We start from the raw sequence: 26380 nt of genomic DNA on the forward strand, positions 1-26380 counted from the left end.
TCTGCAGGTTTACTCAAATACATACATACACTTGGAAAACAAAGATGAATAAGGCCTATATTTTTGTCCTCATTGCAAAAGAGTAAATGGAAGAGTGAAAAAGAAATTGTGTTAGCAAAGACTAGTTCAGCAACAGATATAAAACTATGCTTGCAGAAAAAAACCCCCTAAAACCCTTAAAAAAGCTCTTAACAGAAGGAAGCAAGGGAAAGAGGTCTTTACACTAGAACTACAAAATTAATAAGGAGAATTCATTAAAAATAATTTATCAATAATAGATTGTTAGCAGAAAGGAAGAAAACTAATCAAAGAACAGAAGAAAAGGGTATAAGCAAATAAAAACACCCAGTATCTTAACACAAAAGGTTTTCAATATATTTCAATCCTTTTGCTGCACTACCATGGAAAATCACTGAAAAATCCAGCCAAAAAACTGGCATTTGAGAACTCTAGTTATTTCTAAACATTTTTTGCTGAGAGAGCTTCTCCATCAGCTGTTTAGAGTAGGCAGGACTCCACCAGGCTGAAGAGAACAGTTTCAATCACATCAGCTAATAGCTCTCACAGTTCTTAATCCTCTTGGATTCTATCTTTGCTTATCCCATCTACACTAGCAAATAATTTGACCAAGAACCTATGTCAGGAAAGTGAAGATCAGTCAAATTACACATTTAACTCACAACAGAATAGGTTTAAAATTCAGTTGGCACATCAACATGGAAATTTTAATTCATCTTACAATTAATGTAGTTTCCAGTGTTTCAGTGGAGGGACCGATGTCAATCCCATCAGCAGAATTCAGAGGTATTTACCAGCTCAGAGCAATTGAGTATCCAGCATACAGTCCTGTGACTCCTACCTCAGCACATCTTCCCCTGCCCACTTTCCAAAACAGATATTATTCCAAGTGCCAGCATCCATCAGCTCACCAATGCTCCACCTTCCATAGGCAGCTGATCTCTTAACAGCATTCACTACACAGACAGACTCCTGGCAAAACTTACACGCATCTAAGTCGTATTTCTGTATTTCACATCTATGAGTGAAAAACCAGTGTCCTGTTAATTGAAAAAAACCCCAACATTTTCTGAAGCTGCCACAATTGTAGAAACATTTTGTAAGCTTTCAGATAATTTGAACATACAAATTCTAGCAAGGTCCCTCACTTGACCAATAAAATAGTTGACTGAACTGCTTTTCTTGCGAGTGAAAAAGTTCATCAACAAAATGAAAAACACCCCTTTTCAAAAATCCTTCAAGGCTTTGTAAAGGTACTTTGTAATACTGTGAAAGCTGACAATCCATCTACCTTCCAAGCTATTGTATGTTAGGCAAGAGAGAAAAACTAGAAATACTGTGAATATTAATGCCATAAAATTTATTATCTAGCATTGATGCACACAGAGAGAACTACTAGGGGGCTGGTGATTCATAGTTCTTAAGCTCTTATTCTACCATAGCTGAGTTTAAATATCTGCATTAGTCTGTTGAGTACCTTCCACAGGCATGATAAAGGCAAAGCTACTTAAAAACAACAAAAATGAGACTCTAGCAGCTAGGGGAAAACAGGGAGATATACACACATCTCAGCATTGTTATTAAAAAAACCCAACACATGGAAAGTTTTCTTTCTACATAATAAGTGTCAACACGCTTTAAAGGTTTAGATATAATTTAAGATAAATATACCAGATTCATTCAAGGCAAACACAACTAAAAAACAGAAAATAACTCTCTAGCAACATCACTATCAGATTTAAATTCTCCTATGTAAACAGCACTCTAGCATTTGACATGGCAATAATTAGAGCAATGCACCTTATTTCTGAAACTACCACATCACAGAATTCTTCTTGGGTTTTCAGCCCACATCTCACTTTGTTAGGCTTGGAACTTTTCACACCTCAGGAAAATGTGGTGTCTCATGCCTCACTTTCTGTTCACAACAACTTGGCAGGAAAAAGCACCTCTGCCAGTCAGAAGAATGGTGCCAATTATAAATTATACACCCTTGGGTAAATATACACACACCTGTGCCACGTGAATAACTGACCTGTCAGAAGATCAGCATCCCCAGCTTCTACTCTGATGCCCAGCTGCAGCCATATGATGCAGCAGGTAACATTTTCTGCCTTTTCCAATTGCTGGAAAACACCCTCAGTTTCATACTTGATCTTGACTAAGCTGGGTGATGTCTGAAGTGCCACAGTTCAGTCAAACAGACCTTTCTGAGCCCCCATAAAATGCTGCACAGGAACTTTCTCCATCCTTGCAAAGGACAAAAGAGGTTCCTGAGCATCAGCTCAGCATTCAGCACTGTCTTACAGACAAACTGCCTTCTGTGGCCATTGCAATGGGATAGGTCCATGACCAAAATGGTACAGGAGCTTCACATCTTTGTATTTCAAATCCATCACAGCTCACCACAGAAATGCTCCCATTTAGACAAGTCAGAGAGGCTCTAATTAAGGAAAAAAAAACAAACAAAAGAGCTGAGAATGACTATAGAGCTTTTGGAGAAATTAGCCAAATCATCTAACAAGATCCTTCTATGGTTCTACCCCACCATTAGGCTGGCACAGGGAAAAGGACAGACTGGGACACCTCCTTTTGTAAATCTTCATATGCAAAAATGAGCATAGGATACGTGTGAAGCCTTGACAACCTCTGCTATTACAAATATTTACTAATTCAAAGCACTCACTGATATGAAGTGGGACTCACTTTAACATGTATTTTCAGTAGCTACAGTACTATCGCTGTAGCCAAGACATGCCTTAGATGTCACACCTCTCAACTTCAGCAAGAACTTCCAACTTCATCTCACATAAAATTCCCAAAGGGCGAACCAAGGAAAACATGCCAGGTAAAAATACTTGGAAAATTAAATTCTGGTCAACTAGGGAACAATTGAAATTGGAAGGTTGAAGTAAGGGACATCCCACAGAGGTACCAGTCAACTCCACATAAAATACTGACCAAAAACTTGGATCACAGACCCAAAGTACTTTTTATTGAATTTGCAGCTGACATTAACCTGCAGAGGGCTTTTTTTCTTTAAAAAATGCAATATATCAATAGAATTTATAGAGTTACCATATATGCAACAGAGTAGAGCACCTATCCACTCTGACCCTGGAATTTTATGTCCAGTTTTTGACACTGTATTTCAAGAATAAATTTATTTCAGAGAGTCTGGAGGACAGAGAAGCAACATCAGTTAGAGATTTAAAAAACCTGATTTACAAGGGATAGCTGGGAGGCTGGAAAGGTTTTCTCCAGGAACAAAGCAAAAATAATGGCCTTAATTCATGTTGAAGGAAGTTACAAAGAAGAGGATGCTGTTCTCCATGGCCCTTGTGGGTGGGATAAGAAAGAGCAGGCTTATATTAAACTATGGAAAATTAAGATTGTGCATGAAAGTGTGAGAAGTGTTTTTGCCATCACCTCTTAAGCCACCACCTTTTTCTAATAGCAGGGATACCTTAAATGACTTGAGCAATGATAGAATCTCCATCACTGAAAGTTGTAAAGAAGAGATAAAACAAACATAGGCCAGGCATAGCTTAGACACAGGCTTCTGCTTCTCAACAAGAAACCAGACTGAACAAGCTCTTGAGATGAATTCTGGACCAATCTTCTAACATTTGGTGGAGAGAATTTGTAGTTCTTCACTCCAGAAACAGTTGCTATTTTTCTCATTTGAACCAAAGACATCCACTAAGAAATGCTGACATTCATTATTCACAATGAATATGAAAAAGGTGCTTTGTGGAATTTCTTAACAGGAAAAGACATAGAACAGAAAACTCTGCTTTATAACTTGCTAAGTCTTTGAATGTGTTACAGAAAAAGCCCTAACAGATCAAGATTCAGTTTCCAATAATGCAGGTGCTCCTAGCTCTTGAGACTAGCAGTTGTTTTTCCTTTGCACGGAAAGTACTGAGCAAATATCACCACTTTATTTTCTTCCAGCTTCATCCTGACATGTTCCAATTTTCCAAATCCTGTGTGTTTTAAGATGTTTGAACTACAGGTTTTTACTTGAAGTTTACATAAAAACATTTTATCAGAAATTTAATGGCTTGGCTTGCCATCAAAATCATACACTGCAGAATTGCTTCTGGGTACCTGCTTTGAAAGGGATCACAATGAATTCCTAACTTTTTCACAATGAGAACGTACAAGAGAGTTAATTTCCCTCAGGAAGCATCACTTAGAAATTAGATTTAATTTGTGGGCAAAGAAGAAATGTTACTATTTCTTTTGTTAAAGTAGGCACTTCAGAGGGGTTTTGTGCAGAAACATCAAATGGATAGCGCACATTGCCCAAAACCCACACTCAGAACTGACCTGAAGGGCCAGCTCTGGCCTCTCCAGCAGCACTAGGGTGGCTCTCTGCCCTGAAACTCAGCAGGATTCATTTGTTGGGGCACAACACTCCCCTAATGAAGCTTTTGTACCAGCGCTGGCCCTCAGCCAGCCAGCTTCCAGCTTGGCAAAGCAGCTTTCAGCCTTTTCCAGTGTTCTTTTGCACTTGTCCATCAAAAGATAATTTGGAGCTCCTGTACTACATAATGACAGTAGTTTCTCTGCTTCCTGCAAACCAGGTGTAAGTTGGTGCATGATTTTAACAAGTCCTATTAAATAATATTTTCCGTCCTAGAAAAACTGAGGCTTGCTTGCACCCGTCTGTGCAGACATGCCCATTAGCTTCAAGGCAGTAGAGGCTGGCCAAGATGTTAAAAGGCAAAACTGGCACATAAAAGTGCACATAAAGCCAAATTACAACAGCAAGCAAAAATACCAGGACTGCTTCTGACTTGGAACAGGGAGGTTCCTATCTTGAGGATCTTCTGTTGCTTCAGGACATGATTTCATTTTGACAACATTTTTCACAGAAGAAACATGATTTTACAGGTCAACAAATTACTTCCCAAATCAAGCAAACCCTGCAACACAATTCTCTGCATGGCTCTGCAAAGCTCTGCACTAATTTTCATCTTGCATAATGCCAAGACAGCAAAAATGTCTACCTTTGGTGCATTCACCAGAACAAAAGTAATAGGAAACTGCACCATTGTATGTTCATCTTCCTCTGCCAACAACTACAATTTAAAAAAAATCCAGTCCAACTACTCTTAAGTAATACCTCTTGTTCCTCATGATTCAACTTTGTCCTCAGCTGAAGATTCACCAATGTTTAACAACGTCCAAAACTAGCTTAGCTTGGACTAGAGCTGTACGTGCAAGTTTTTGGCTCTCAAAGCTCATCCTTACTCATGTCAACTATACAAAATTATGCCAGTAGCCAACTGAGCTCCTGAGGGGCTCAGCAACCACCAGTAAACTCCTTTGCAGCACATGCAGGCCCTATTTAACCACTGATAAAGCACCCTGCTTTACAAACACGAAAGATTAAATATTTCTTTGACTGTTAAAATCAGCTCAAAGGCTTATATTTACAAAGCGTGTAATTGCTACTGTTGTGCGATTTCACCAGAGGGACTTCATTACATCCCCAGCAAAGCAAGTATTACATAGCCCCTTGTAAAAGAGCTGTCCTGCATGTTCGCATTCCAACTCCAAAATAAACTTTTGTTTCTCCTCATTAAAAAGTTTGTCACTTCACATAACCTCGTGGCTTGAGGCTGACAAGAGAGGTAAAATTCTTCATCCTAGAAGACAAGAAAGGAAGCTAACTAGAAGACTTGAGAAAAACACATTTCAAACAGTAAATTTAGGTAAAAAAGCCTGTTAATTTTAACTTACTAGATGCCTGGAAAGAATCTTAAGCTGCATCTATTAGGAATGGCATCAGTGTAGGGAATCTGTTAAATGGACCAGGTGGCCTATAAAGGCCCCCTTCTAGACCTGCTTTTTGTGTGACTGTGCAATGGAACTGAGCAAAGGCCACATTAAGCAATCTCTACGAGAACTTGAAGAGCACCTGAGAAGCTTCTAACCTATTTTTCAGTTTATTTTGTTCTTCTCTTCAAGTAAGGAATTAAAATATCTTAAGGAATTTGGACAGCAATTATAAGCCTTGAAAACAGCCAGCCTCAGGCAGTCCACTTGAAAACAACATTTCATGTTTTATGTTATGTTTTGCTTTCACAGGTTAAACTACTTTTCAGACTATGCTCCCATTTCAGCATGTATCTTATTTACTCATTAATCACTAGTTGAGAGTGTTTGATTATCAGTCACATGTCCAGTAGTTTTATAACAGGGAACCAGAGCAGCCTCTTTATTCAATCTGACAAGAAAATTTGGGAGCTACCTAGGAAGCATGCAAAAAGGCTCATAGAAATTGTTCTTGCCTCAACATGCACAGCAAAAGACCCAACTGCTCTCTGCAAGTCCCCAGTACTGTGTCTGGGGAGAAGCTTCCCCTGATGTGAATCACTACAGGGTCACAAAGAACAGGGTTGTAACAACATGAGTGTCACCCAGTAACTTTTCCTCAAGATGATGAAAACTCCGGCCTATACATAGATGTTAACTTTTCTACTTGGAATGATGAAAATAGTATTAATTCGCTGGAATTCAACATCCAGTTGCCAGGTAGCAGACAGTGGAAGCCATGTCCAGATGGCTAAAAGAGACCGTGATGAAAGGATGATGTGGATACAAGGCTGGCAAGGAGTCTCCAGAACAAAAAATATGCAAAGGTGAGACATTATTTCCTTTTATTTTCTTTCCCTTTTCCTACCCTTTATCTTCCTTCAGAAATACAGAAATATATGTGAAAAATATCCCTTATTTTTAAGGGGTATTACTACTCATAAACATAGATTCATTTTAAGAGTGTATCTCACCTAGAAGAGAAGTAATTACTTGGGCTAACAGAGCATATTCTCCTTGTTGAAAAGGAACATTTCTAAAAAACTTGAAAGAGAAAACAACCTGTTTTCTCCTCTCACCCTGCTCCTTTTCCTTTACAAAACACACAGTAAAAAGAACTACCTACTGCAACAATAATAAAATACTCACTCTTTCTCCACCACCTCCTCTGAAAACACAAAACATGTCTGTCTTCCTGTTTGCTTTCCTTGTACAGGCAGAGACACTGATGCAATCTCTCCTAAGAAAGGAAACACCCCTATCTCAGTCTGCATCTTGATCCCTCTCAGCAGCTTGACTAAGCAGATTAAAAGACATGTGCACACCAAGGCAGCATAAAAAACCCCATAAAATAACAAAAAACACTGACTGCCAGTGCAATGGAAAGAGAAGCAGAGTCTGCTGCAACTGCTCAGGAATTAAAACAGGCTGGAAGAAAGCAAACAGGTCAGGTACATTGGAGGGAGGGAACTTTCAGCATCATTCCCAGGCTGTCATTGTCTCCTTGGGCTCTGTGGGAACACAGAGATGGCAGCTCCTCCATAGCACTCTGTCACTCCCTCCTTTCACTCTTTCCCCACCCCAAAAAAAAAGAGCAGCTGCTGGCTTCTTCCATCACACCTACTGACAAGGTGAATCTGAAACATGGCAACTGCCAGCTCTTGACAAAGTGTAACAAATCAAAGCAGGAGCCCACCACTTGTGTTTGGGGATCACAGGAAACTATTCAGGCAAATAAAATATCCTACAAACAAAAGCAAGTGAGAAGGGAAAAGAACAGCAGTGTGATCATGCTAAGAAAGTGCATTTTTAAATGAGGAAGAGTCAACACTAATTTTTTTTCATAAGTAATATTTCAAAACTACATTTGTATAAACCACTAATCTGTTACTACACAGAATTCGGCAAGCAGGTAAAACAAACCCACCCAGCTTTTCTTGACACTTCTCTTTCTAACCAGCCCCCCATTTCACTTGGGACAAATTCAATCCTGCCTGCAAAATAACCAGTTATGCAGATATTGCACAAAAAGATAATACTTCGTTGCTCATCTTGGTTATTTATCACAAAAGGAGAATAAGCATGAAAAACAACAACAAAAAAGATGACATCATTGAAAAACCACAAAAGAAAAATATGCTGCATTATGGTGAGGCGTTCTTAAAAAAAAAAAAAAAAAAAGACAAAATAATAACAGTACAGAATTTATGTCCTCTGGAATGTTTCCACCAGAGAAGATGTGGGGACCCAGCAGTTCATATCAACAGGGAAATAGATGAGTAGCAATAGCTCCTGTTAGCATACACTGAGAAACAGTGGAAAAGAATGGATCAATCTATAGAGTATATCATAAACCATTGTACCATGTAAATAAAACCCATCATTTGTCACATACAACTGTTAAATCTAACTAATTCCTTCAATTTCTTCCAACGAGGTGATACAGAAAAACCATGATGGTTCCCTGCAGTCTGAAAACGTAAAGACAGTTTCCAGTTATAAGTCACAGCTACCCCTTCAAAAATGATCACCCAGTTTGTACACCAGGTTCAGCATTTAAGATTTAGGAGGTGCTGAATAAATACTCACAGGTGTGCTGAAGGAACAACCTAAAATATTACAGGACATGTTTGAAAATACAGCTTTTATCTATGAGTATTGCCTAAAAAGCTTAACTGACCTGTAAAGACAGAGACATGGTAAGGACTTCAGCCTCATAAAGGTTATTCTTAGCTTTGTAATTCAGAAGAAGTACTTTGTAAGTACAAAGACTTAAGGTAGCAGTAAACCACTGAGGGAAGTTTACACTACTGCAACCTCAGCCAATATTTTGAATGGGACTTGGAAGGGGAAAAACAAAACAAATTAAGAAGAGGTACAGCACTTAGCACATCAACTGCATATGCTGCTACACTGAGCTCCCAACAACACAACCCCTCAGTGATATGATCACCCTTCTCTTTTTTGTGGTATGTCCAGCCTCACCTAAAACCACTTTATACTAGAGTTTGCATTAGGGTGCTTCCAGCAGCATCTGCAATAATCATCTTTTTTAATCTGCTGGAGGAATCAGAACTCACAACACAATTTTTACATATGAAATTGTTGATACTGATACACGTTATAAAGCTTACAGGAACCCAGTACACTGACTTTCCAAGTAATTTTATAACAAGACAACGGCTCTGCAAACTACCCTCACATGCACTATAAACAATGGGAATGTTTTATAGGGGAATAGAAGATGAGGACCAAGAACATCTGCTAACCTAGTGAGGGCAACTGTAAGGGTTTTGTAAGCCTCACAGCATCCCATGACTTCTCAGAGTCTTAACTCTTGGGGAACTGAAAATCTCAGCTTGCTTTGACAGCCATGCAGTAGTTTCAGAAACACTCAACACCAACCAGTTCTATCAACAAGTGAAGCAGCCCTGCCCTCTCACCCCACACAGCAGTTCATTCCTGCCCTCGTGGCTCCCTCCCTTTCTGCAGGTGTGAGCCCTGGAGTGAATCACAATTAGGAGCCCCACTTTAGCATTCAGCTGAATCCACCTGCATTTGTGCCCTGATCCAATTTATCTGGAGCTAGACAAGTGTCCACTTCAGCACAAAGAGATGAAGTGGGTATAAACCATATCAGTTTGTTTCAGCAGCTGTAGTGTCATAAAAATAGAGAAAAACTCAAGAGCTTCTCCCCATTCACCTTAAAGGCAAACACAGCATTTGGTAGACAATTAGTTCTTTCCCTTCTCAATTTCACTGAGCCATGACTCCACATATTTCCGCACAAGGCTTCACACACTGGTTCCAGGTGCTTCAGCAGTACAAACAATGCTAACTGAGGTGAAGAACCTGTTGCTGTGCCAAAGCAGGCTACAGGGCATTTGCTCTCAGCTTCACTGAGAATTTGATTCAAACAGAAAAGAACTGAATTGAAAAATGCCTAGGGTATATAAGCATATCAACCCCCTGTCTTCATACCCAGCATGTAGCACATGTCAATTCACATTTACCTTGCATCAACACTTCAGAACAACTGTGTAAATATCCAATGCTGTAGTTCTCTGCCAATGCAAACTTGGATACAAATGTAATCTAAAGCTTCAAGAGCTTCTGTAGTAATTTTAAAAATCATAGCAATGTGTGCAGCTCTTTTTTCCAGATACCAGTTACCTATGTACACTGCTTGTGTGCATAATACTGTCTTAAAATCAACAGATTTGTTCCACTAACTCAATAGCCAAAGCCTATACTTCAGGATCCTGATGCAGAACAAACATGTGAAGCATCAGCACCCTCTCAGCAATGTGGGAATCACGTGTGATACTCTCATTTATAATATAGACAACAAGAAGAAAGCTGCATAGCGAGGCATTTTCACTTACGTGGTTTATATAGAGACTCTTGCGTTTTTCTCTCACTGCAAAAACACAAAATATGATAGAAATATTACATGACTATTTTTCCTGATTAAGCTTCTTATACACCATTTATAATAAAAAGAACAGGAGGCTATTTACGTGCAACATTATAATTGCTTTTGCACTAACCAAGTATATTTATATAACAAACACAGAAGAAACACATATCTGTATGCATAAAGGCATTTATGTTCACTAGCGTGGTGATGGGTTAAAATTCTCATCCATTGGGATACTTCACCAGGTGCTGGTCCACATGGGCAAGCTAATATGCAGTAAGCTGCAATCCAAGGTAGCAGTGGCTTGGCCATTCTTGCCCAGCTCTCTGTGTGGGCACTCCTGAGCCACCAGTGCCTTCATCCAAGGTACCTTGCTGCAAAGTGGCCTACGCTACTTTGCAGGTATGAAAGCACCTAAAGAGCCACACCACAGAGTTGGCAAATTCTCATCACAGCTTACTGTGCACTAGCGCCCGCAGAGAAGCCGTGAATCCGTACACAGTGGTGTATGGATTACACCACTGCCCCCTATAATGATCAGGCACAAGCCTGAAGCTATTACTCATATTGGATGTAACAACAAAAGTCTATTTCCTTGGTGAGTATGAACCAGTCACCACAAGCAATGGTTGCAAGTCAAAGCCACAATTAGCCAAAACAGTCAGAAAGTAAATAGCAACAAAAAAGGAGATAGATGTATAGAGCCTTAATTGTCAGGAAAATGCTTATTACAGCTGATTATACATAGTCTATTTCATTTTTTTAAAGCACTTCCCCAATTAACTCACCCCGTAGAGAGCCTGCAGAGCTCTGTTCCAGTGAAAATACCACAGCATTTAGGATATAACTCTGGAGGCAACTACCACATAAATCAAGCTGCAGGATTAAAATAATAATGGTTTCATGCTGTAGGTGATTAAATGCACTTTGGTGCATCATGATTTGAAAGCTATGCAAACCCATACACTTAGCAAAATAAGAGTGTTCACAATGGTGGGACAGCCTATCCATTCCCTGTTGGATGAGAAGCCATAATCTGTGCTTTATTATAAGCAAGCAATCTCACATAAACAAGGCTGTATGTGTGAATACTGTGAAATAATTGTATTTAATGCAGACATAAAATGAAAATAAAAAAATATGAAAAAACTTGGAAAAATCCTTACATAATTTTCCTCCCAGGGAGCAGAAAGGAGAATCACACATGACAGATGTTAGCCATGTCAGAATATGCTCAAATCCACAATTACGGACATTGTATAAGAAACAGAATTAAACAGGAACAGCAGAAAAATTCTGATGATCTAGTAAATTGTTAAACTGCTTGAAATCCTGCTAAAACACTGCAGTACACTTAAGTTCCACACACTGCATTTATCACCACACATAAGACATCTACAGGGGAACATAAAATGATGGTAGGGACTCCTAAGAACAGCTAAAGTATTTGTCCAGTATCACATATTGCAATGTACAGGCAGTAAACAATTCTGATAAGCTGTGTGCAAACCTAATATAGGCTTAACTCAAAGTTCATACCTATTAACAGTGAAATTGTGAACACAGTTAAGTATTTAACAGTCTTAATCACAAATAATTATACCACATTCTAAGTTCTTCAAACCCTACAAAGACAGCTGGCACATATACTCCAAATTCAATTTTAATGACCTTTATTCCCCTTAGATTTTTTTCTTTTGTGTTTGTATCCCTTACTCAATTCCCCATAAAGGTACAATCCTCTACTACCCAAAGCAAGAACATCACTCACAGCTCAATCCCATTTGCTGTCTCCAGAAGACTATGTTAACATATTTATACAAACCCTTCCCTTTTGCCTCTGAAGCACTTCTTGTGCACATCTCTGCAAGCACCATGCTGACCTCCTTTCCCTGTCTCCCTATAGAACAGCAATTCAGTTAGCCTGGCCTCTCAGGTGAGGCATTCCAGGAAGGCAGCTGCTCCTTTCTGTGCTTCTGGCTCATTCTGCCATAGTGTAAGGCTCAACTCTCTCCAGAACACATACCAGTGGGGAGCCAGGCAGAGCAGAAACCCATTCTGTCCCAACCATTCTTTTATAATCACAATCCCCATCTTAAACAAGAGGAAGCCAACTATTGCACGAGGCAAAATGACTGTAAAGAGGTAATTCCATCACTTGTCTTCAGTCAGATAAAAACACTTTGCTGCTCGCACAAATCAGTGTGGTCTGCAGCAGGGCTGACCATGTTAGAATGAACCAGCATTTTGCAGCATAAACTCCTAACTGCAACTCCAGGATTTTGGGTTTCAGGCATAGGGTTTTGATGACGCGAAGCCAAACAGATTTGGAGTCAGTTTAAACAATCTAAAACTTCGAAGTGTTACTCTTCAATTGCAGCCTCAGATGGTGCCAAATTAACTCAGTTTTCCTCATTCTGCAGTTGATGACCTACTCCTGTTGCTGCAGAAACTTTCAACTGTTATTGTTGAGCTTTTGCAATAGGAGGAATTTACCCTGAAATTTAAAGGGAACGAGGAAATACACACAGAGGCATCTGTGTGTACATGTATGTATATATGTATTTTTCATTGTGCTGTAATAAGAACTCTCACTGTGCCATTTCTATACATTTATTTTAATGTCAATCATATCAGGATCAAAATCAAATTCTTCATGATTACAATTATAGGAACATCTTGTGTTTTGGAAGTGGAATTCCCAATAACTGGCAGCTCATCCAATTCTGTTTTAATTGAGAAGACTGGTCCCAGCTAACACTAAAGACCAAAAGCAGCTTACTCCACTTCTACCTGCCTATATAAATACCATTTGAAAATCTTTTTGTTGGAAGCCCATTGTTGCACTGATATTGCAAAATTTAGCCAGTACATTGAATGTGTAAAGCCCAATCCTAGTTAGAGGGGTGCAGCTGGAGCCCACTGACAGGAAACACCATTACCAGCACCCCGGAGGAGCAAACACTGCCTTCTCGCATGAAGAAAAGGTAGTTCCATTGTTGAAGTGCTATTTGGAAACACTGGGTTATTCACCCCCACACACTAAATAGTACTAAATAATAAAACCCACTAAATAATGGGTTTCCAGTCACCCACAGCTCACTGGCCAAGCTCAGCAGATTAAGGAGAACTTGCATAAAGCAGTCACAGAAGTTAAAAACATAACAGGCAAGATTCTGTACCAGCTCCCTAAATAGGAAGAATTCCACACATATGATTCAGTAGCTAGAAAATCCCCAAGAGTGATGGAAACATTTAGAAAAGCTCATCTAGCTAGGAATCAAATTAATACTTATTGTCATTTTAACTTTTCTCTAGATTCACTGAATGCTCAGGTAATTACAGATCCATTCAGACTACTGACTAAGAGGGGCAGGACAATTTACATCCTTAGTACAGCATCCAGGCTTCACAGAACAAAGACAATTAGAAGCCACTTAATAAAACCAGATGCCACATCCTGTCTCATTCTGTTTGTTGCTCTTTGCTCACATGTTGATCACAAGCAGGTCAAGCACAGCTTTGCCAGAAGAATGCTGTAACACTACCAGTGAGGCTCAAAGAGCACAGGGCTACCAGAGAGCCAAACATGGAATTGCCTAAGGTAACACTGGCAAGTCACTCTAGCACCTAGTGATGGACTTGGCCATTTCCCTTTGTAAAACCATGAGATGTACACTCACAGCCAGAGCCAGATCCTGAATGAAACCCTGAATCCTGATGTCACTTGACTCTCTGTGTATTGTAAAATGTGCATTTTAAACGTCCACGGGTCTTATCTATAGAAACATTTTAGCTTACTGTCAACAGGAAGGTTTTCCAGCCCAATACTATTCAAGTAATGGAGGAGTTATTTGCCCAAGTTAGGTGTTTCAAACACAGCTAGCTCAGCTCTCCTCTTCTACATCATCTGAAGAAGTCTTGGGGGTCCCCTAGATTCCACAGTAACCTCTCAGATTACAACCCTACCTGCCCTGAAAAATCCCTCTATTTTCCTCTTAGCAAGCACTTTATTGCATTTTGGTTAGGCAGCACCCTTGAACAGGATAGTAACTCCTACACCTCACTTGGTTCAACAAGGGGCCCAAAGTACAGCCAAGCAAAATCCTTAGTACTGGGAGCTGTCCCACCAGAACACAATGGCTCTTGGCAACACATCAAGAGATAAATGTTTGTAGAATCCTGTTATTTTTATACAAACAAAATAGGCTCTGCATTTTTTCCAAGGTATCAAGGACAGCTGAACTGATCTTACACTCCCATTGATAACACCTCTATAATGTTTCACTGAATTCATTGCCCTCACTCAAAAACGTGTTCTTCACATTACTTAAACTAGAACAAAGCTTCATAGACCAACTCTAACATAGGTGTAAAGATTTTTGTAAAATGCTTAAAATGAACTTCATATTGCCATAAATTAACTGCTCCTATTACAAGTAAGAATCATCATCCAGTCTGGTCAAAATTTTAGTTGTTGAACTTGGGTCTATTTTGTCCTTTCAACAAGCTGTAACAAGAAACAATTAGCATCCATATGGGATTAGACAGTTTGAAAACACAGCAAATTCACTATAAAACAGACATCAATCCTCATAGTACAACTATAGAAATATTGCCATATTCATTTGCCAGACTACCAAACCAGATTAGTACGGTAAATGGCATCCAAACCCAAATAATGAGGCATTGAAACAATCAGGGCTGAATTCAGAAGGAGAGTCTCAAGGTCAAAGGAGGTACTCACATAATCAACTCTTCAATTAGGGTCTAAATGTATATCCTCTTTGTTCTAGTCATGCTCAAAAACTAGCAAAAAATATACAGTAAGTGAAAACTACATTATTTTTCAAGTGATGTGTTTGACACTGCAATTTACTATGTAAATCAAAAGCAGCATTTATAGGCAGCAGAAAGGAGGACAAAGAATTCATGCTGAACAGTCAGAATTAAAATGCAGGAACTGCTTTGAAAGTCCTGCTAGAAAATAATGTGTTTTGTATCCATTATACATTTATTTCTAAACCAACATATCATACATGTCCAATGGGGAACAAAAGAGCCACAGTAAATGGCTTCTATTCTACTAACTCTATCAGGAGGCTTGTTTAACAAATATTAATTTTAGAGATGATTTAGTCTATGTATAAAAAAACCCAACTAAACCCCAGACAAACCTGATTATGTAAAATCCATAGCAAGAGAAGAAAAAGGAATGATGGGGTAGGATGGGAATTATTTTGTTAAGAAAACCTAGTACTGAACTTATTTACAGTATAATTATTTCAGAGAAACCCCGGAATGTCTTTTTAGCTAATATAAGCTAACATTTTTTTTAAAAAATTATTTTCTACACCTTTTTCAGAAGCTTAACGTTCAGAGTGCTAAAAAATTTTAAAAAAAGACAAAATATTTTCAATTCAGAGAAAATATTTCTTAAAATATAATTATATTGAGCTCCATCCATATTTGTACTACTGATCTCAAGACAATTAACTAAAGGTGTGACTACTTAAAACTCTAACATGATGCCTCTAAATGCCTCTTTTTGGGGGAGAGGGGGCCATTACATATTAAAGGACTATCACATGCATTCTAAGAGAGGTTTTAGAGATAACTACTGTAATAAATTCAGTAACCTACCATCTGTTTGTGATTTACTGAGAAATATCGTACTGGCCCGTGGATGATCTGATGGGTTGAATTCCATGTTCAAATCTGGAAAGAAAGCACAGCACAAAAACCATTTATGATTATTCAATGGCAGACACAGATTTTCTCATTTTTTTTAGTAAGACCAAGTTTACATACTTAAGCAGCTACTGTAAAACAGAATCCATCTTGAGGCACATTTTTTTATCCTTCTTTGCACAAGTGGCTCTTTTTGGCACACAAATCATTTGCATCAACACAGCTTTGGGATTAGACTTCAGTTCTAAGGGCTGCTTTCGGATTAAAACAGATAAAGCAGCTTGAGAAACTGGTATACAAGAAGTCAGGAATTTCCCATTTACCACCCCTTTCTTCCCACCATGCCCCAAAGCCACAGCTTGGCACAGGAACACAGCTTGTTATATGCACTTATTGAAGAATTAAGTATTACAAACAAATGCACAACCCTCTACATATAGACAGGTTTCCAAGATTAGACATGATTTTAAAAAAAAAGTAGTTATTGATACTGAATGTAAACAAGTAAACTCTAGGCTAGAGTGTTTTATGTGATCAAGATTAGAAAAACATGGCACTTCCACATAAACACTCTTTGCTTTAACAATTTGTAAAAAAGAAACAAAAAACTCCCACAACTACAATAAAGATCTCAAAAACCCCCAAAAAACCCAAACCAGTCCTAAAAGATATTTACCAGTTACAAATTCAAATCTATCATACATAATACAAACCTCTATGAATGATTTTCCTTATCAACTTGAAAATCCATTGAATTTATTTGTCCCCAAATTGCACTCTACTACCCCTTTGCTAAAGCTTACAGGCCTGTATCCACTAGAAAACATGCTAAAAAAATATGTACTATTTTAGTAACATTTCCTTGCTCTCCCAGGGTGGCTTTCTCAACCCCAGCTCTCTTAATATCTCCAAATGTACATTCTCTTGTATTTTAAGCAGGCATTTATGTGAGATTACATAGGAGCACTGATATTTTTGTCTTCTGTGATTATCCCAGCATTTCTACAATTGTCTCATTCCCCTTCCATATCCTTGTGAAAGCTCAGTAGAACTGGAAATTAAGCCCCAGGTATTAGGAAAAGAAAACAAAGTCATTTTGCTCCAGGGTCAAGTTCTTCTGTCTACAGCTTTCCCTGTAGCTTTTCCTATCCCTGCTCTCCTTGCCCTTCTATTTAATAATTTACTAGGTCTTCCACTTGCCTGCATTTTTCTCCTTACCACACCTCTTTACAAATGTACCTTCTATTTGTATTTTTCCATTTTATGCTCTCTTGGTTTCCTTTTCACCTCCCTGCACTCTGTAGCTGAGATGAGCAGCCTGACATGCTGCTGGAAACCTGGGCACAACTTCTGGAAAATATTTGATCTTTCTACAAGGAAGACCTGAGAATGCAGAAGTGCAACTTCTCAGTTGCAAATGGTCTTCTCATTACTATTATCATTATCATCCATGCCACAAAGGAAAGGGAATCTGAGGATTTCAAGGGAAAGCTATTTTGATTGTCCCAGAAATCAGACAAGTTTGGAGAATATCCTAAGAATGTCATCTTATGTTAGGAGTTCTGACTTCAAGGGACTATGAACTAGAATGTTTTCATGTTACCCTATGCATCCTATTTAGACATATAGAAGAAAAAATAACCATTCATTGACATAGACAATGCTGGTATAGACTGTGTTCCATTTCAGGATGGTTTTTCTGTTAAGCTGAATTCAAGATGCTTCTCCTTACATGAAGAGTAATCAGCACTTAAAAAATGCAAAATATCAAAAATGCAAAATATCAAAAAAGCAAAATTATCTTTTGTCAACCTCTTCATCTTTTATCTTTTAGCACAATACATCACCAGGAAAAAAAAAAAAGAGTCTTTTCTTTTTTAAAACACTACAGATATTTTTTCTGCAACCATTTCAAAGTACAGAAGTGCAAATTCAGTCAATAAAATAGGTTCAGGAACACAAAACTGAATCCAGCTTGCAAAACAGAAAAAATACTTCTTTCCTTCAAGCCTAGAAAATCATCTGCTTGAGCAAAAATAACAACCTGGTACAGACTCACAGTTTGTTTGCAGGGCTGAAAAGAGAGAAAAACCAATTGCCACATCTTACAGTCAAGTAGCATCTCCCAAAAACGCCTGTGTTACAAGGTGCTATTTTGCAGAAGCAGTAAACCAACAGAGGACTTAAAAGTCTGTCTGGAAAATGCATGAACTACCAAAAAGCACTGTCTCTTAGACAAACTGTTACTCTTCTGACAGGAGCTGAAAGAAGGCCAGCAAAACCCCACCTCAGCAGCTGCAGAGAACAGTCCAGGGATTTTTAATTGTCTTGGCAGAGCCAATGGTCCACAGCCAGGGAGCAACTGTGGCTCCTTCCCACCACTGAGCCCCACAGAGCAGCACACATCCTCCTCTCTCCACATCGCTTCTCTCACATCCTCCCCAGCAACAGCAACGACCAGACACGTCCATCTGTCCTTCCCAAACTGCCTGCACAGAACTCAGAGCAGGAAAACACTGCTGTGGGCAAAGGCAAAGCCTGATTTACCTGCACAACGTGGCAGAAGGAACAGGTGCTGCTGAGAGGGGCTGGCTCCCCACACCCCTCTGATGAACAGCACAGGGCTTGCAGCAGGCAGAGGCACTGCTTGGTGTCCACCTGCAACTGGGCCAACCCCATTTCCTCCAGGAAAAAGGGTCAGGCAAACCCAAGCATCCCACTTGTGGCACCACACCACTCCAGAGCACCACTGCTGGCACCCTGGAGCATTAGAATGGATTCACAACGTGAAAGATTTCCGTCTCTGGTGGTTCTTAGATGACTTAATTCATTGTACAACTTTAAAACAAATGTCTTTCTGAATATGACAACAAATCCTGACAGATTTGTCACTACAAAACACATTACAGAAGAAAGATCAAATTATTCATAAATATCTAAAGCTAATAACTCAACACAAAAGGTTAACTCCATCCTAAAGAATATAGGATATTCATACTGCTTTTGTGTTATTACTAGTTGTTTCTTTGGTTATTTAGTTATTACTAGTTATTTCTTTAGTATTTGAAAAGTACCATGAAAACCAGTCATAATAGGAAAGGTTTGCCCATTTGTTATGAAACAGTCAAAGATAAAAAAAGAGGTTTAAACTCACACAAGCAATAGTCTGTTATTCAGAAGAGAGGAAAATGAGAGCCAGAATTTTAAGTCTCCAAAACTGCACAAAAATGCTCTTCATTACTATCAGTCTGCTCTGCAAGTCATCACAGCCTTCAAATGAAAGAATAACAGTGGGTACTTCTTCCAACAGTTATCCAGCATTGCAAAAGAGAAAAAGCCATGGTCTCATGGCTAGTCCAAATCTCTCACTGCAGCTTTCTTTTCTGTTGAACAGAATTAGAATGTTTTCCTATCATTTTCAAATTTGCTTTGGTTTTCTTTTCATTACTAAAATAAAAAAAAATGTTAAATTATGCAAAATATAATCCACATCCTGTAAACACCTCAACAGTCTGGTACCCCATGAAAATTTCAGGGCTTCTGTCTTCTATAAATTAGGAACCAAAGGTTTGTGTCTTGAAATACATATACACAGGCACATATCTATATCTATAGATTGGTTGATAGCTGCATACCTAAATGAAACCTAATTTTTGGTTAGCCAAGGCAAAGTCAGACTCACACATACTTCAAATAAGAGATCATGTGTCTAACAGAATTCACACAATTTTGGAGCATTTGAACAAAAACAGTTACAAATGCAGGCAAATATACTTAAGACTGCATTCTCTTATTTGCTTAGCAGCAGCCATATTAACAATTTTTATAATTGGCCATTTTGATGCACCACATCAAAATAAAATCACTCTGAAGAAAAAATAGATTGTGCATATAACTTAATTTAGTACATAACTGTGCTAAAGTTACAGACAACCACCCGAATAACCCAACAAGATTCACCCCATACACTATGAGAAGCTTAATTCCTAAAGCGACAGCAGCTGCATTCAAATATGGCCATAAAAAGAAGAGAACTGTAAAACAGTTTGGCTTCAGACTTGGGCTAAAGCCCAGGCAAGATTTTAAATCTCAAAACAAGATCTTAAAATGCATTACTGAGACCAAAAAAAAAAAACCTGAACACAGCCTCAGCTTCCACTTTTTAAAGCAGAAAGAGTGGAGCAAAGAGTAAGAAAAAAATTTAGGTGACTGTAGAGGTGAGCTACAAGATTGACAGACTGCTGAAAATTCCTTCAATTAAGAGTCTTGATACTGTAGCTGAAGGAAAAGGAAAACTATGAGGTGTCTGCTTTTCACATAAAACTCGGTAACTACTGAAAGCTCCCTCCAATCTAGCACACAAGATAACAAAAACAGCGGAAAATGAAAGCCAAAAGAAAGATCTTAATTAAGACCTTGGATGATAAAAAAGGGAGGACAATTAGGCAGTGAAGCTCCACACCCAAGGAACATGCACTCAACTTATCTTGATGTTTTCCTTGTTCTAGCCAAACATCTTTGGGCTTTAGTCCAGAATGAGTATTTGGGCTCAATTTAAGAATAACTTACACAAGTTACTTGCTTATGATTCATATGCAGGTCAGATCAGATGATCCCAGGGGCCTCAAGCCTAAGGTCTATAAAATCTTCAGAAATAGCAATATTTAAATTATTAAGCACAAAAGCTCAGCAAATCCCAGTGGCACATCTGTAAACTCTCTAAAACTGCACCAAGCTCTGCTGCAATTCTTCAGAAAAAGGTACATTTTCAAACTTGTGGTTAGAATATATTATACAAGATAAAAAACCAGTAAAGGATGAGACTAAATCTTTTGTGGCAAAACTTTAACAAAACACCCAACTGCTTCTTCACCTCGTGAATCTTACCGTGATAGGAGAGGCACGACAAGAGAATGAAGGATGGGTGCTGTAGCAACTAACTTCAGAGCAATACACATCAAAGCTGCTGCATGACACAAACAGGAAAAACCAACACAGTCACTGCTTTTCTAACAGTGCACGTGGGCTGCAGCACAGGGAGCAGGTCTGAAAATGTGTTTATTCTTTTAGAAAAATAAGATGTTATTTCCTTCCTTTTGAACAATGAAAGTCAGGTAAGTAAGTCTGCACCACCAAAGCTCTGATGCTGATTTGATAACAGAATAAAGTCTAAGCTGCGTAAACCACTGGTTTTAGTCTTACTCAATTCTGAAATAACCTGGTGAAATCCTCTCCTTCCTTCCCTTTGCCCCTGGCACCAGAGCCTATCACTGCCACTGCACAGCCACCATTACCATTTGGGAAATAAATAGCATCCCATATTAATGGCTTACCATATGCTTCATTTTTTAAAATTATTTAAAGGCACTTAAGGTAAGAACAAACCTGTCCAGGGCATGCTGCAGAGGAAATTGAGCTGACCAGGCACTACACAAATTACTTCTTTGCCATCTTTTCTCCACCCACAGCCTGACGCTACAGTGACTGCCTGTAGTGGGTGGAAAACAACAAAAACACCACAAGGGTTCTCACTGAGCAATTACAAGAATGCAATCCATGAGTAAAACCTAAGCCCTACACGCTTTCAGGAAGGAAGCGTGTCAGAAGAGAAGAGAAACAATCACCTCAGAGGCAAAGGGAAAGGGAAGCACAGGTGACCTGAGCTAAGGGGACAATGCTCACAGGGATGGCCAAGGCAGAGCTCCCCATGTGCCCTGGTGTGGGTGGGCACCAGCACAGCTCTGACTCCCCAGCCCATGGCCCACCTCTGCACCAGCAGCACCTGAGGGGTAATTGGTCCAGCTGGCAGACAGAGGGAGCTTGGTGCTCCTGCCCTCACTGTACCAGCCCATAGGAATGAGCTGATGCCATCTGTGGGAAGAGAAACAAAAACTGTATTCTACAAGCACAGGTAGGGAGATAAGCTTCCCAACACTGAACCTAGAAAAAAATGCTGAAATAAACTCCAAAAGTCTCATTACGCCTTTTTCCTTTCTGCTACTTTCTAACTCTAGTGGGCTGCTCTCCTCAATTAACAGCGATTAGCCATGAGTACAATAATGAAAATACACCCTTAAACATTATGTTATTAGCACTCCCCGAGGAGCTGGTGAGAGTTAAAAGGACACCTCAGCTAAGAGGATGCCCCTCATCTGTCTCTAGTCAAATGAAGACTAAAAACAAAGACCAAAATAGAGAGCAAAGCCTTTTTCAATCTTGTTTCTATCTCTCACCATTATTATCCATATTCTTTGACTTTATTTTAAAGCACCATAATTTAGGCAAAAGAGGTATGATAAAACTTTACATTTGGAAAGCCCTATGACTAAATCTAGCAGTAAAGTTTCCATTTGAGATTTCTATACATCAATGTCTCCAAAATGTGGGATGCATAAAACACGGTGACTAAAAGAATACACCAGGATAAATAAATAAAGCACTGGGGTGCTTTCTGTTCAGAGGTTTTCAAAACTTTCAAGCCAAAACAAGACTGAATTGTATAAGCTGATTTCACTCTAACTGCACCTCTTTTTACACTAGAATTTCCAAGATGTGAGATCCATTACTACAAATTTCAGCTCACGTCATTCAAACACCACACAGTCACAGCATAAATATTCAGCACCATCAGACTACAAGATCCAGCAGCAACTTTTTACAATACTTCAAGTCTAATCTAAGCAGCAGCTAACCTACCACAAATGAAGATGCCTCTCAGCTGCATGCAGTATTCCTGCAAGAACAAATGTTTGTGATCGTGTTCCAGTAGACTTTAACAAGAATAATTAAAAGAAAAGAAAGTTGGAACTTGGAAGGCTTTCAAGAGCCAATTGGCTGGAAGCATAAACTCCTTCAGGTTTGGCTAGATTGCTGGAAAAACTTGGATGTGATCTTTGCTACCCTGGAGCTATGGCATTCTCAGCCTACCATTCCAAGCAAACGAGGGGCACGACATTTCTCAGCAAGTTCCAATTACATGGTGACTCTGTTCCAGGCTCTGCTCTGATCTCAGTTTTCAAGGGAGGCAGAGAGAGTTCATCAATAAAAGAAACCCTCTGTGGCAAATAATGCTCATTTCTGTACAGTTATGCCTGACCAGTCACAGTTATGCCTGACCAGTCAGCCAAGTGACAGCCCAGAGCAGTTCTTCTGGGCACAGCTATATTTATTGTCTCTTCTAGAAGCAAATCACAGATATAACTTCCCACAGGGTGAAATACAAGGTTTGTATCCAGAATTGTTAGTTTTGTATCACTTATCAGGATTTGCTTTCCCTTACACAGCAGTCTCTCCCAACTAACTAGACACATTTCAAGAGCAAATTAAATGATCTGACATTACATGATACATAAGTCTCTTGTTTAATGTCTCCTTGCATTTAGAACATGAAAGATGGCAATAAATACATCTTTTCCCTCTCAAGCTCATCTCATGTTAGTCTTACAGCCATTCCAATACTGCACTTATTTGTTTTTGCTTTAACTGTAACCAAAATTAATTTTAGAAGGTTTATTGATATGTAAAGATAGAAGACGACAAGGAAAAAAACTACTAATGCAAACACTTCTTCATTCCCTTCCCCACAGGAAAATAGAGAGAAAAAGACTTTCTCCCCATTATATGCAGAATTCAGCATGAACTGAAGAGAGCAACAATTCTGTGCTATTATTAAATCCGGAGCATTCCCCTTATTTAAATACAACTGTCCACTGTAAAAAGTGCTTCACACAACACATACGACTGTGCATACATGTATTTCCATCATACTCAAATACTGTTCCTCTGGCTTTTGAGTCCAACACAGAACCACTGAATCATAGAATTACTTAGGTTGGAAGAAACTTTCAAGATTATCAACTCAGCATTGCCAAGTCCACCACTTGGATGGCCCAGCCGTGTCCCCAAGTGCCCCAAGCGCAATCTTTAAGATCCCTCCAGGGACAGTATTGTCACTGACAGGCTACACAGTTCAGTGAAGCCTACAAAGACAGGACTTCAAATACAGCTCCATGACCTTCAGGTAACCTAAGCTCTACAGCAAAGACCCAAGAGAATAAAAACATTTCTGGAATAGCAATGCCTCAAGATGGAGACATTAAATACTATTTCTTGCTGAAGTTAAAACCATAGAGAAAATCCAAGTAAAAAGTATTCTGAGATTAACACTAATGTGAACACAAATACCAGTTGGAAGAATATATGCTCCTGCTTTGTAAGATTTCAGTGTATGCTTTTAAAGTAATTTTTTTAAGTCTTTCAGCCTGTACTAATACCCTAGCAGTAAATTTGGTCAAGAAAAATTTAGACTGGGTAACTGTAGAAATTAGCAATGAAAATGCAAAATAGAAATTTACATGCATTACTCAGTCCTTTTTTCTTATTGTACCAAAGAAGAACTGATAGTCAAAACAGACTTACTTAAAAAACACTGAAATTTATTCCATTATTTTAGAAAGCAAGCTATGTTAATAATGGAATGCAAATATTTAAGCAGCCCTAGAGAACCAAGGATTGAATGAAAGGGGGAAAAAATGCTCAAAATTTTCAAGTTTTTCCTTTTGCACTGTTCCAATCTTTGGAACATGCTTCAAGGTGTGCACACAGCAGAAGTTAAAGACCTATCCCAGTGAGGGTCAGTTCCTTCTAGGACCTAAACATGGAGATAACTGAGGACATGAAGCAGGCTGGAGTCAGGCTAACAGGTTGACCTTTTCTTCAAGTCTATAGCTCAAAGAAGCACCTAAAATTGTGACTTCCTAGGGAGGATGGGCATGCCCCAGCCCTGGCAGTGCTGAAGGCCAGGCCAGATAAGGACTTGAGCAAACCACTCTAGTGGAAGATGTCCTTGCTCATAGCAGGGGGTTGGTTTTGGATCATCTTTAGGGTCCTTTCCACCTCTCAATATTCTGTGATTCTATAGTGACACAACCACTTCCCTGGGCAGCCTGTGCCAACGCCTGACAACCCTCCCAGTAAAGAATTGGTTTTTAATACCCAATCTAAACCTGCCCTGATGCAACTTGAGGCCATTTCTTCTTGTCCTATCACTGGCTGCCTTGGAGAAGAGGCCAATTCCCACCTGGCTACAGCCTCCTCTCAGGCAGTTGCAGGGAGCAATGGCAATCTTCGCCTGCACCTCCTTTCCTCCAGGACAAACACCTCCAGCTCCCTCAGCCCCTTTCTCCCAACACTTATAGTCTAGTCCTTTCAGAAGCTTCATTGCCCTTCAGACACACTCCAGCACCTCAATGTCATGAAGCATGATTCATTTTACATTACCCTAAAACATCTGAAGTGTAAGAAAAATAAAATACAATAATGGAACATAGAACAAAGTCTATTCTAAAAGCCACTTCTTTAGATCAAAATATCTCGACATACAAGAATGTCACTTTCCCTTTGCTTATCTGACTAAAAACCTAAGGCCAGCAAAGTGAAACAACTTCTCAAATATGGCACCTTTAAGATTTGCAGTTTCCTGTTAAAATTAATAAGAACAGTGACAAGCACATGTGTGAGCATGCCCACCTTTCCTCCTGACAGCAGGCCCAAGGCATGCTACAGGGTAAAGGACACTGATAACCCTTTAATTGAACACTGTCCTCACAGAGAGCCTCCCACCAGTCTTATAAAAATAATTAATTTTTGGTTTTTTTTTTTAAAGAAGAGTTCAACAGAACCTAACCCAAGAATCACAACAAAACTTGTTTATATGCAGGATATGCAGGGATGTCAAGCAGACATGCTGAAATACACACAAACTGACTCCAGAGCTGAGGAAAAAACACTCCCTAGGACATTACAGGCTATCATGGACAAAAAAATCACTCTGAAACACCATTTTCATCATACTGAGATGGTGTAACATGACTTTTGGAATGAAAAGCCTACACTGGGACAGAAGCGGAGTCCTGCAAGTCCATCTCACTCAAGAGCTCCCATGGCCTCTGACTCCTTGGCACTGGGCACAGAGCAGCTTTCAGCCCAGCAGACAGGGGTGGCCTGAGGCAGACCCAGCAGGGGCAGCAGCCTCCCTCAAACACAACCACCTGCCTCAGTTCGTCTGGGGGAGCACATGGCCACGGACACACAGCTGAAGCCAAGCTAAACTGCTCTGAACACTTCTCACCAAAAGGCAAGGAATGTGTGTGGCATTTCAGCTCTGCTGTTGGAATACAAACGCGGGGTAAGGCCGCTCTCATTTTTTCAGAAGCACGGTCCACTCTAAATATTACAAGTAATATAGATAAGAACACTTGCACAAAACCTTTTTCCCCCCTAATAATCACATATGATATAGCTGCCTTCAAGTACTGCAGGCAGGGGAGAGAAACTCCAGCGCCCATTTTAAAGCATCTTGCTTTGCACTCCTGGGCTTTGCTGCACATTGCCCATCACTGCTCATTTTCTCACTGATATCCC

The 26380-nt window shown here is 39.4% G+C and overlaps 1 protein-coding gene across 3 annotated transcripts in view; it reads right to left on the minus strand.

The window, feature by feature from the left end:
• CCNY (cyclin Y) overlaps positions 1 to 26380 on the minus strand; it is a 119264-nt gene that overhangs the window by 29705 nt on the left and 63179 nt on the right. Inside the window, exons 2-3 of one of the 3 annotated variants that reach the window (XM_054273765.1) lie at positions 15911 to 15985; positions 10233 to 10267 (exon numbers count right to left, since the gene is read on the minus strand). In XM_054273765.1, coding sequence (XP_054129740.1) covers positions 10233 to 10267; positions 15911 to 15985 — 110 coding nt within the window. Of the gene's footprint in view, positions 1 to 10232; positions 10268 to 11433; positions 12609 to 15910; positions 15986 to 26380 lie in introns of those variants that run through there. The other 2 variants (XM_054273766.1, XM_054273767.1) reach the window with 2 other exon arrangements.

Source organism: Melozone crissalis, unplaced genomic scaffold (genome assembly GCF_028551555.1).
Source record: "Melozone crissalis strain CALT ecotype California unplaced genomic scaffold, PUWL_Pcris_2 ptg000016l_1, whole genome shotgun sequence".
Taxonomy (NCBI): domain Eukaryota; kingdom Metazoa; phylum Chordata; class Aves; order Passeriformes; family Passerellidae; genus Melozone; species Melozone crissalis.